The sequence below is a fragment of the Rhinolophus sinicus genome, linkage group LG01, assembly GCF_036562045.2.
Source record: "Rhinolophus sinicus isolate RSC01 linkage group LG01, ASM3656204v1, whole genome shotgun sequence".
Classification (NCBI taxonomy): Eukaryota; Metazoa; Chordata; class Mammalia; order Chiroptera; family Rhinolophidae; genus Rhinolophus; species Rhinolophus sinicus.
Window position 1 is genome coordinate 91,303,814 of NC_133751.1, and position 13,542 is coordinate 91,317,355.

The 13,542-nt window shown below is 34.8% G+C and overlaps 1 protein-coding gene across 1 annotated transcript in view; it reads left to right on the forward strand.

Moving 5' to 3' along the window:
* GBE1 (1,4-alpha-glucan branching enzyme 1) overlaps nucleotides 1-13,542 on the forward strand; it is a 253,758-nt gene that overhangs the window by 52,256 nt on the left and 187,960 nt on the right. Inside the window, exon 2 of the mRNA XM_019732062.2 lies at nucleotides 106-275. Within this exon, the coding sequence (XP_019587621.2) occupies nucleotides 106-275 (170 nt within the window). The remainder of the gene's footprint in view (nucleotides 1-105; nucleotides 276-13,542) is intronic.

The window sequence follows — 13,542 nt, forward strand, 5'->3', positions numbered from 1 at the left end:
TTTCCTTTTTTCCAAATAAGACTAAAGCAGCCACTTAATTGCAGTAGCTTTTCTGCAAGACAATTACATTTTTTAACTGCTTTTTTTTTTCTTCTCTTTTCATAGGTATAAACTTTTTAACCAGGCTTTGAACAACATTGGAGAGAACGAAGGTGGTATCGATAAGTTTTCCAGAGGTTATGAATCATTTGGCATCCACAAAGATGCTGATGGTGGTTTATACTGCAAAGAATGGGCCCCTGGAGCAGAAGGAGTTTTTCTGACTGGAGACTTCAGTAAGTACTTTGAAAGCATTAAAATCAGGAGTAATATTTATCTATTTAAAACATAGACTTGTTATATTTTATATATTTGACTATATGAAGATTAATGATTAAAAATATCCCACTTTTCAGTTAGAGCCGTAGTATTTATTAAATCATTACTGTCCTGCGGTTACAGGTGTTTCTGCTGTAATATGATGTATGTGTTCCTGAAAAACTTCATGTTCTGTAAAATCATGTAACCAGAAATAGCAGTTGATGAGAAAAACAGCGTTAGGTAGACTGGTCTAAATTTAGTCAACTTTGTTAGCAAGCTCTGGAAAAAACAATAACAATCTGGGTAAAAATATTGGTATAGGTTAAACATCCACTAGCATTTGCACCTAGTTAGCTGGCCTTGTAGTTCTTTATCCTGCATAGCCTAATCTCCTTTTTTGAGACCTCAATCAAAGTAGACATCTAATTTAGAGGGTAAATGTCTTCATCACTTAATTTTTTTCCTTTCCCCTTTTTTATAACACAATGGGAAATATCTTCTCACTCTTGTTATCTGCACTATTAATTTCACTAGACAGTTAATCCAATGGAAGGCATAATGGTTGTAGAAGTCAGCCTTCTGATTTATAATCTAGTGGGAGGCAGGACCTGTAATTAAGAAACTATAATGTAGTCTGTTTAATTTTATTCTGAAACTATAAATAAATTACTATAATAACGAAAGGAAGAAAGCTGAGTTTTGAAGTGTATAACTGGAAAAACTGGCCTTGGCAAAATAATCACAATACAAGGAAAGGAAATATCAGAAATGGTAATACTCCTTTAGTACCATACAGCGGTGTAGTATTTATTTCATTCATATGACTTTCTGTAAATGGCAGAACTATAGGGACAGAAAACAGAGTTGTCACAGTTTTGGGTTAGGAAATATGAATTAATTACAGAGGAGCATGAGGGAACTTTTCAGGGTGATAAAAATGAATTATGTCCTGATTTTGGTGGTGGTTACATGACTGTGTACATCTGTCAAAATTTATAGAACTGTACCCATAGAAGATTGAGGTTTATTGCATACGAATTATACCCCAAGGAACCTGACTTTAAAAATGGTTTGGTTTTATAAGTATTGTCGAAGGCAACACTCTCCTATAGAAATACAATGCAAGTGACTTATGTAATTCAAATTTTTACGAAGTGTATTAAAAAAGTGAAAGAAGAATAGTTGAATGAATCTTAGTAATGTTAAATTTTATTTGACCCAGTAATTAAAATATTAACATGTAATCAATTTAAAAATTTTAATGAGATGTTTTCACTCTTTTGTACTGTGTCTTGTAAATTTGGTAATTTTTCATTGGAAATACTTGATCTAAATTTAGATTTAATAAGATTTTTACTTAAAAGTGTGTACCCAAATGTTTCCAAACATAATGAAAATTTTAGTAACTAAATTGAGCAACAGTTTTAAATTTTAAATTTAATAAAGTAATTAAATCAAATTAAAAATTCACTTTCTCTGTTGCACAAAACCTCATTTCAAGTGCTCAATAACCACAAGTATCTACTGGCTCCCTTATTGGAAAGCACAGGTGTAAGGACTTAAAATAAGTCTCTGTGCAGTCCTCCAAATTAGATGATGTCAGCTCCCTATGTTTTTTGAGTTATTGAAAACTTCATGGAAAGTTTTCAGAAAGATTGTGTGATCTGCTGATTCTATTAGCTTAGCCTGGTGATAATTATGAACTGTATTTTGAGGATAGGAGACATTTTACTTAAATTATTATTAAAATTGTTATTAATTTTCTTTATTATACAGAAACATGCTTATTTCTCTGTTTTCTTTAGTCAACTGCCTTAATTACTAGATTGTTTTTTAATAGACCATTTAGACATCAACCTATATCCAAGGCACATTTTGGCATTCTATTTTATTGTTTTTATGACCATTTATAAGATTGAGAGTATTGATTGAGAATGTCCAAGTTAACTTTTTATATAAAGATACCAGAACTACTATGAGAACCTCAGTTAAAATTTGGTAGTTTCATTTGGTACCCTCTTTCTATATTGAGGATTGAATCCACTAAATAGGTTATAGAAACATAAAAATATGAGAAAGGGACTATATGAAAATGACATTTGTTATAATGACTAATACTGATTTATTAAAAGTTGTGCCTTGTAAATTAGTTGAGTCATATGTGAATTTGGAGAATTACATTTAAAAATTGTACTTAGAATTTAATACTTAAATATTAAAAGTATAATAATCTAAAGAGTCTTATAAAGCGAAAACTAAAAATTACTTAATGTCTATTTTAATGTAACAATGTCCTCTGTTAACTTTTTTTTCAATTTAACTTGATTTTTAAAAATCCTACCTTTTGTGAAGGTATGTCACATAATTTAAAAATCTCTCCATAGCCTTGAGATAGCATTCAGTCAATTATTTTCAGTCAACCATGGTTTAATCAATGGTCCTTTATTTTTACTGGAGAGATTAGAAAAGCTAAGATAAATGAAATTGTGATAGAAAATAGTTACGAACAGGCAGTATGATGGGAAAATTTAAATGTCCAATCTATTTTCTTATCTAGAGGAAAGGATTTATATATATATGTATGTGTGTGTGTGTATATATATATACATACATATATATATATTTTATTTTTTTCCTGCCCAAAGTTACAGGGTGTCAGAATCTCTTTATTCATGGGATCTCAACTTTTTCTTACCGAAAGCTATGACATTTTGAAAAAAATCTTGAAAAATGAGAGTAGTTTGGGTTAATAATTCATTTAAGAGTATTTCTTTGGAAAAAAATGTACACATGAATATTAATTTAATGACTGTAGAACACAGAACTTTGAAGATGATGACAACAGCTGAAAATATGCCCTTATATAACTGAACTAACCATATTATTTTTTAAAAAACACAATTAAGGGATTCTGTATTTTCTTTTCCCCTTATTTACATAAAATCTTTTTTTTTCCCCCCTAAAATGAGTTGAGTAATAAGAAAGTCATTTTTCTTTGTTGAATTTTTTCTCAGGATAAAAAATGTGATAGATAATTTTACTATTGTCTTCTAATGTATAAATTTGTACTAAGCTAAAAGTAATAAATGCATGTTAAGTGGCTAAAAATTATAGTATATTTTTAATTAGAAAATGAAATTGAAGAATAATTAAGATATTTTTCTTAGTGGTTTTGCTAATCAAATAAAATGTTTTTTAAAAAAAGTGTTTAACTGTATTCATATGACCTCATATTTATCAGTTGATTACTTAAATAGCAATAAACTTAGAAGATTTTATAGAATTTATTCTCTTTAACACTGATCATTTTTAAGAATTCAGTTTCTTACTTTGTTTGTCATTTAATGTGACAGTATTCACAATGTCTATGTATGGGTACCTAAATAGCATCTGAAAAAACTATTGCTCCTGTACCTGTTGGCAGAGTTTAAAAAGTAACATAATTTTACTTTCATGGAAGTATATATATAATTAAAAACATTGTTCTTGTATCTACCGCTACCCTCAACCCCCCAAAGGTAACATAAAACAAGTCTTCCAACAGCAGCAACAAAAATCTTATTTCTGCTAATGTATGAATTGTTGCTTATATTTAACTGAAAAAGGAAATTTTCTTAATTGAATTTTTCTCTCTCTAAATTAATTGGCTTTCTATTTGTGATAATTTTTCAGAAGAAGTTAAAATTAAAGAATGTCTGGACTTTAATTCTGTGTTATGGAAAATTATATAGTCAAAATACTTTAACATATTGTTATGGCGTCTTTCTCCTCTTCTATTAATTTTTGAAATTGACTGCCTTGTAAATTTTTTCTCAGGGCTTCCTCATAATAGTGCTCATAAACACACATTGTTCTGGTGTATTTTTTTTTTTTTTTTGCCAACCAACCTAAAGAGTTTTAAGGGACATCTACTTAAGGGTAGTCAAATGTAAATGATCTTCAAGAAAGAAATTGCCATGAATTTGGTATGTAAAAACAAACAGACCAACAAAGAACCAAACATGTTCTTCATCTGGCTCAGTGGGGATAGAGATGATGATATTTATCTTACCTGTCTAACTGGGTTGCTCTAGATACTAACTACGTTGCGAATGTGAAAATTTAGTGTTACAGAAATTTAATTGACAAGGTTAAAAAGGTACTCTAATATGTAAGTGTCTGTCTATATCTTCTTTTTAAGAAATGTTTATTTCAAAAGGCAGTTGAGCTTTACAAAAGTCAAATGACTTTAGTAGTCTGTTTTGCCCAAACTCAGATGGATCTGGCTTTTGCTATCCACATTTTAAAACTTGGAAAGCAACTTCACTTTAAATATGTTACACACACTTTTTCTTCATTTGAGAGAAAATGAATGAAACAATCATATCTTTTCCTTTTAGTCACTAAAAAAAAACCCACCCAAACCCCACAAACTAGCTTTTTAAGCAACTAGCAGCTGCTTCAGCAACCCAGAAAGACAGTAGATATATAATGACACATCCATCAAGATTATAATTACAGCACCCTAAAAGTATTTCTGAGCAAGTCATAAAGTACACTAAATGGTCCAGATGAATTTCTAAAACTTTTAATTATCTTTAATATGGGAAAGACTCATTCTTTAGAAAATTAAATGCAATTTAAAATATACTTGGGGTTTTGGAAGTAAATCATGTTTATTGCAGATTGCTAAATAACTGAAGAAAACTAGCTGTTTTCCAATGGCTAGAAAACAGTGGAGAGAAAAGCAGTAAAGTGCATATGTCAATATAAAATAATTGGGTGCCTATTTGCTGTAACTGAAAACATTTCATTTAAAATTACAAAGTCTAGGAGTTAGGCACATTTCAAGAAACCTAAATGTCTATCATAGATAGACTAAAAGAAAAGGGGATGAGGGAGAAACACCCTGATTTTTATGCCTATAGAAAAAAAATAACCAGATATATTTTTGTAGAGTGGGAAAGATACTAAAGCTAATCTTGCCTGTTTACTGGATGAATTTGTCTATAATTTAGCGTCCAGTTGTACAGTTGCCAAGTTTACATCATCACAAAAGCCTTTATATTTCTTAATCCCACAGGTTCTGAAACAGTGTCATTCAAAATGTTCTCTGCAGACCAGTATGATTCTGTGTACTGTAATTGTTGCAGTGATGATATATTGTCAGAATTGGGAGTAAGCATTGAAAAACTTTAATAACAGTTTGACAGAATAATTTTATTTCTGTTGAATAATACAGAAATTAGGGCTTAAATTTTGAAAGTTTTTTTTTTTTTAATTGCAATCTTATAATAATTCACTTTATTATGTTTTACCTAAATATTGGTCTATAATAGGCTGGAAAAAAATTTTAAAGAGGATAATTGGTCCATCATCATTGATAGTTTGAGAAACACTGATCTGAAAATTAGTGGTTGTATTTTTTGTTTTAGATGTCCTTTACAGTTGGAAGATATAGTTCTTCCTCCTTTGTATTCTCTTCAACTAAATCTGTGGTGGCTGTGTGTGAGCTTTCCCTGTGGTATATAGTGTGTTACGAAAAACTTCAACATTTTAATGACTGAGAACAACAAAGGCTTATTACTTGCTCATGTTGGCTACATTATCAGCTGTGGCTCTGTCCCAAGTGTCAAAATCTTTCCAGAATCAAGGGTGGTGGATTAGTTCCTGTGTGGGACATGCTGATCTCATGACAGAGAAACAGCAATGGAGGAAACCTGTTATGTCTCCAAAAGCTTCAGCTTAGAAGTGGCAAATGTGATTTGCACTTGACATTTCATTAACCAAATAATTTGGCCAAGCCTTTATGTCCGTGGCATGTGGAAGCAGAATCTTTTTTTTATGTAGGGTCATGAAAAATTGAGAATGGTAATATAAATGACCCTTGTGGCAAATAACACATGTTCATAATATAAAGTGTAAGCTTTCCAGATTTTTTGATATTCGACGTACCTGACAGTCTTTTTTTTCTGGGGCCTGAGGGGACTTGGGTAGGTAGCATGGTGCTTCCTTTGCAGATTGTTGAGAAGGTTTCTTTGGAATCTCTACTGGCCTCTGGATTTGTGTGGAACTTCAGGGAGTCTTGTCACGTAAACATTTTCAACTCCCTGTGCGTCGTCTCAGTGAATTTTTATGTAGCTTCCCTTCTGTTTGGATTACTGGAGATGGTGATGTTTTTAGAAAGCACATTGCTGGGGTGGTCTGGGGATTCTTGATATTATTTTGGCAAAGGAGTGGCAAACGAGGTAGAGGTAAAAGGCTTTAGGCTTGTTAATTGAAACAACACCTACGCTAATTAAGAAATGGCCTTTTGATGTCTGTCAGCTTAAAACAACTAATCAGCCAATAGATGTATTATAGAATGTTGTCACGACTTTCTCTAGCTTTCCAACCTGGTGTTGATTCTCTCACCCCTTTTATCTGTTTTCATTGATGAATTATTCATTTTCAATGGAGTAGATGTACAGTGGAGCTTTACTTAACCAACATGTACTTACTAGACTTAGGGAATTTACTTCTGCTGTACAGGCTTACTGTAAAAGATACTGACAGCTTCCCACAGGAGACTGAACACAAATGGGTAGTAGGCAGTGGTCTGCACACACATACGCAGTTCTTTGGCTGGTTACATCTTGTGCTTATACAGAGTTACTCTCCCACCCCTCTGCAATCCTGTGAATGCCAATTCTCATCATTATAATTCCATAATATAATATTATATAAAGTGATGGTCTATGGGTGTGACAGCAAAGACAGTTATTAAGTACTGGGAAAATCTCTGTGTGGACAAGTTGGAAAACTCATTTTGAATTAAGTATACACGAGTGAACTACCCAAAACGATACATATCTAACAATTTCGCATGCAGATTATTTTGCATATACCTTTTAGCTTTCATTCTGTTTTTTTGTTCCAAGGGAATTGGAAATTATAAATATTGCATCGTAGGCTATAGGATCATACAAGAAAGATAATACAAAAGCTCAGACAGGGACTAAAGTTAAATGAAATAATCTTAACTCAGAAGATGAGTGAATATATTTGTGTTTTAAGTTAAAACAACATTTTGACTGTCATGCTCTGCTTTAACCAATATTTTCAATATATGTACCACTTCTGGCCCCAGTTATGCTGGATCAGAGAGCTTTGTTATAATGCCTAATGGGATTATTTTTATAGGGAAGCATTTTCACCTCCTGGGATTTTAGGAGATTGCTGTTAGAGACCTTGATGCTAGAAAGTAGATTTTGAACTGTGTGACAGAAATAATAATTTTCTAGCCTTGTGTTACTTTTTCATAAATATCTGTTAAAAATTTATGTTGTTTGGTTAATACAATACTTTTTGTTAGGTTTTGGTTTTGTTGTTTTCTCTTGTAGTTAATGCCTGTAAAGTTATTTTTTGTTCTTTAGCAGTTGTCTTTTAAAATTTTAATAATTTTCTCCATTAAAGTGTCTTTATTAAACTCACCATTTACTTACATAAAGAAGGTATAATACATTATTTATATTATTCTCTTACCAGTTAGATGTTTTTGTAGAGAAGGCTTCTATTTTATAATAGTCACATCTGATACATTTTGATAACATGTATCAACATTCTCTGTCTCTTGATCGCAACTAAACTATTCATTTTAAGTTCAAATTTTATTGTTGGAAGAATCTGTCACTTATGATAGATGTTGAAAGCAACTGAATGTAATTTGTTGGTATTTTTATTTCTTATACCACAGATAACTAAATATAGTTTTGCATTATAGAGGTTACAAAAATGTAGTAAATCCTTAAAAGGTTTATAGCACTGTTTGGCTTATCCAGATTGTTGTACCAAGCCGGTCAAATGGAATTCACTGATTAGTCTTGAAGCTTTGTCTGGTTTATTGTCAAGCTTTGACTTTATAGCTCATTCTCACATCCATTCCCTCTTTTCCCTATTACTAGCTTGTGCTCTTTACATTTTCAATTCCTGTCCAACTATTTTGTTATTTGAAAAATCTGGAGGTATGTTTAAGCTTGAATAGATTTTGAAACACAGGAGAATTTTGCTTCTTTATTGCTTTGTAATTCCTTATGTAAAATTGCAAGTATTAATTTTGACTGCCAGAGACCCATCTCTTATGATGGGTTTCTGAAAAACGACTTAGCCATCTTAGTTGCTTGTAAATCAGTGGCAGAAGTACTTCAGGTATATTACTTAGAGAATAAGAACCTGAAAAGAATACCACATTTTCTCAGCAAGTATCAGTGACCTTCAACAGTGATATCAGAGTGCAGTGTCACTGCCCAAGAACCATGGATACTAAATTGCTTTCGGCTCAACTCTTAAAGGCTTATCATATTCTCCTACTTCTTAGTTATTTATTTGCTTTAATTTTTAACATTTTAAAAGTTGAGATAAAAATCACCATTCCAAAGTGTACACTACAGTGTTTTTTTTTGTATACAAAATCTGACAAGCAAGTTCATGAACTTGTTGCAACAATATTGCTATCCTTTTGTGATATCAGAGGGATTATTCATTATGAATTTGTACCAACTGGACAAACAGTTAACCAAGTTTACTATTTGGAAGTGCTGAAAAGGCTGCGTGAAAAACTTAGAGGACCTGAACTTTTCACCAACAATTCATGGCTCTTGCATCAGCACAATGCACCAGCTCACACGGCACTGTTTGTGAGGGAGTTTTTAGCCAGTAAACACATAACTGTATTGGAACATTCTCCCTACTCACCTGATCTGGCCCCCAGTGACTTCTTTCTCTACCCGAAGATAAAGGAAATATTGAAAGGAAGACATTTTGATGACATTCAGGACATCAAGGGTAATACAATGACAGCTCTGATGGCAATTCCAGAAAAAGAGTTGCAAAATTGCTTTGAAGGGTGGACTAGGCACTGGGGTTGGTGCATAGCTTCCCAAGGGGAGTACTTGAAAGGTGACCATAGTGATATTCAGCAATGAGGTATGTAGTGTTTTTCTAGGATGAGTTCACTAACTTAATTATCTGACCTCCTGTTTACTGTGTTGTGCAATCATTACCACTGTCTAATTCTAGAACATTTTTACCACTCTGAGGAGAAACCTGATACCTTTTGCCAGTTAGTCACAATTCTCCTCCCTCCACACCTTCTCTATTCAGGACATTTCATATAAATGGAATTGTATAGTATGTAGCCTTTTGTTTCGAGCTTTTTATAATGTTTTCAAGGTTCATTCATTTTGTAGCATGTAGCAATCATTCGTTCCTTTTTAGGACTGAGTAATATTTTCCTGTGTAGATAGGCATACCACATTTTGCTTCTCCATTCCTCAGCAGATGGACATTTCGGGTTGTTTCCGGTTTTTGGCTATTGTGAATGATGCTTCCATGAACATTTGTGTACAAGATTTTATGTGAACATGTGCTCTTCACTTCTCTTGGATTGCCTTGGTTGTTGATTTTCTTACCAAATTCAAATATTCTGCTGTACTGTTCATTTGCTCATTTGCCCTAAAATCCTTTCACCTACCCTTTTCCGTTCTGTTCCGTATCACATTTCCCCATGCTCCCTTGGACTCTGCTTCTGTTGAGTTGGTTTAGTAGGAGACACTAGTGGGAAACTTGAGGGTGGGAGGAGGGGGAAGCCAGGGAACTCTTTCTAAAGTGACGCTGCTCATGTCTCCTACAGCAGGTGTGGCTTACCGTTCTTGTTGCTTTTCTCTTTATGAGCTCAGCTCCTGCCAGGAAGGCTTGCCTTGTTTCTGCTATGGCCCTAGCTGCTAGGTTAGGGTAATCCTGCCTCTCCTTTAGGGGTGTTACCTCATTCCTAATTATTGCTAATCCCTGGGTTACTTAATTGGCCTCTATTGGAATTCTCAGCCCTTCTATTACCTGTGTAACCAATTCCCTGTAATAAGTTCCTCTATTTGAAATAGGTAGAGTGGTTTCCACTCTACCCTCTCATCGCCGGAATAGTATTTCCTTACTGTTAGGCCTGCTGAATTACGGTAAGTCTACAGAACACCTTTCGTGCTGTGTTTCGGGTATTGTGAAGCCCTCCTGGAATGGTTTGGCTCAGTGGTCCTGCTTCTGTTAAAGTATGTTTCAATAAGTTTTTAAAAGTTCAGCTTACCAACTTGTGAAGTTTCAGGGCATTTTATACGAGATATCTATTATAGAATTTTACTTATTTCATTCAAAAGTCTAGAAAACTCAGCAGTAAGAAATATTGCTATTTTTTTCCCTACATTGTATCAAATTAGTTATGTTTTACTTTAAACAGGGTTTTTGATGTTCCCTCTACTGGAGAACAATTTCATCTTCACCATGTTTTGTTAAGTCTAAAACATTTTTTCCCCAGTGTGTGGTCTATATATCGCTTGAACGAGGGTGACCTGGGTGTTGATAAAATGAAGATTCCCGGGTAAATAACAAACCTCCTGAATCACAGTTCCCGGGGGGCAGAGTTTAATGTTGATTATGTATTGCCTTATTTTTTTTTTTTTTGCTAGGAGATGCTGTAGTATCTTACATCCTTTCTTCTCATGTCTCCCGTTCCATGTTCATGGGGGGAAGTCACATCCACATTCTCTTTTGCTACCACGTAGTAGGCAGTGTGCAACCCCAAGCAGTGACCCCTATTTTCTTTAGTAGAATCTTCGAGAAGGAAAGAAAAACACATGTCTCCTAGAAAATAATCAGATGGGCTTATCACTTAGAGTGGAAGGTAGAGAACAATGAAATAATTATTTCAGATTTCTGGGGTGGTAGCAATTTGTTTCTTTTTCCTTGGCCAATTTATCAATCAACTGTCTAGACAAGTTTGAGGCATTTTCAGATCGGTAGGGATGGAGAAATTTTATGTTGCAGACATTCTTCCTTAGGAGGCGATGTATGTGTGCCAGAAAAACGAGGGATTGACCCAAGGACGAGGAAGACATAGGATGGGGGAATCAGAGACTTGAGCTGAGGGAGTAAAATGGAGAGAAGCAGGTCAGGCAACCCAGACACAGAAAACAAACAATGAGAAAGGTAGAGAAGACCCCATGAACCAGTTCTCTGGGGGGCATTTCCCTGGGAGGAAAATCGTACACTGAAGAAAACATTTAGGAGCTTAGGACACTTTGGGATATAAATAAAGGTTTTCAGTAGAAGGAAAAAGTAAGGCTCAATTTAATCATGCTGGAAAGAGTCTCCTTTAGGTGGCTGTTAAAGACTGAATGTGTGTGTCCCCCACAATTCATATGTGGAAGCCCTAACCTTCAATGTGCTGGTATTTGGAGATGAGGTCTTTGGGAGGTTATTTGGCTTAGATGAAGTCATGGGGATGGGATGGGATTAAGATCCTTAGACGAAGACAAAGACCAGAGTGCTTCTCTCTCTCTCTCTCTCTCTCTCTCTCTCTCTCCCTCTCCCCCCCCCCTTCCGTCCCTCCCCCCTCCATGTGAAGACAAAGCAAAAAGGTAATAGATTGTAAATCAGGAAGAGGGCTCTCACCAGGAACCGAATCTTCCAGCGCCTTGGGCCTGGACTTCCCAGCCTCTTGAACTGTGGGAAACACATCTTGTTGGTTAAGCCACCGGGCTGTGGTATTTTGTTATGGTAGCTGGACAGTCTAATATAGTGGCAAAGGGTCATGCTATTAGAAAGTGTATAGTTATGTGTAATCCTAGTCTTCTATTTGACTCTGTAATGAATGATATGTACTATAACATAAGAACTGCAATGAGAGAGATTTCTATAATGTATAGAAATATCACTAAATAGTACTTACATTGTTTCTATAAAAGAATAAGGAAAGATTGTGGGAGATACTTTGAAGAGGTTATTATATAACAATGACTGTGTAATTAAAAATTACTTCCTTAAATGTAAGGGAATTATGTCTTTATTGTGACTAATGTACCTGATACACTTGCCACGTGATGAAGCAGATATACTGGGCAGATGTAATCTAGACATTGCTTTATGGATGGAAGTATATGTTTTTGCAAACATCTTTTTCCCAATAAGGGGAGAATAAGTGACATGAGAGTTCCATCAGGACTGAAAGTGAATGAACCACACATCTGTAGATTGACGACTCTGGGCACTTAATAGAAATTTCTTTGTTTTAAACCAAGGCTGCTCTAACTTGCTTTCTTCTTGCTGTCTCGGCCCACTGATACGTGTGCTTGGCTCCACTGAATGTGGGTGTTGTCTTCAGGTGGTAGTCATTTACAGACTTTCTTCTGTTGAGTTTTTCTTGAGAGTCACAGGGTTTTGGCTTCTGGGTTAGTCACGGAACAGCAGGACACAGATGACATGCTCAGGGTTTCACAGGAGAGTTTAATGAAGGGCCCGTAGAGAAGGCTGGTGAAGGTAAAGGGAACGACCAGAGCTGGAAAGGTGTTGCCCTCTGAGGATAGGTATGAAAACGGGGGGGATGGTTGGTTATTGGGGTATGGTTAGAGCTGGAGTCCTGGAAGAGGGGCACAGATACAGGCTCTGTGGTTAAGAGAAAAAGGCAGTCACTGCCAGAGGAAGCAGGGATGAAAGTGGGTACTGAATATCTTAATCTACTTGAAGCAAACAATTAAATTTGTAGCAATTTATCAGAGGCTTCTAAAATACCATTAAACAATGTATGTATTATTACCAATACATCTAACCTATGGGCATGTGAAAACCACAGTTTTTCTTGCTTCCTGCCCCCACACCCCAGAGTTATAGAACGCAATGTTAAAATAAGGTGCTTACTTTGTTAAAGTTGTAAAATCGCTAAATAAATGTCCTAATCACTAAATATACAGTTTTATGTGGGTATGTAAATTTTTTTGTTGTTGTTAGGTCTGTTTGTTTCACAACTCTGTTAGGGCCCTTTAAGTTAGAAGACACTGTGAAAGTTCTGGAATTTAATTCAACAGCTTCTCCATTCCTCCCGACTTCCCTTGCCTTTGGTCGCAGTATTTATTGAGCACCTGCTATATGCCAGACACTGTGTACAGATAGGGGACCAGACTGATACCAGGCTGCAGCTCCAGTCTGTGATCAGGCCTGTGGCTCCTGTCAATCAACTTGGTACTCATCCTTTTTTTTGAAGGGTTACTAAATCAGAAGAGGGGTTTTATCTGTTACTGGCTTATTTTCTCCTAAGACCTACTGAGATGAGTAGTAATATTACCTTAAATGCTTTATAGATTTAGCTATCTTGGAGTGGAGGAAATCATAGAAATTCCGCGATGGGAGAGGGACAATGGGTAATCTCTAAGCTCATGTAAGCTTCGGTGATCTGCCTAAACT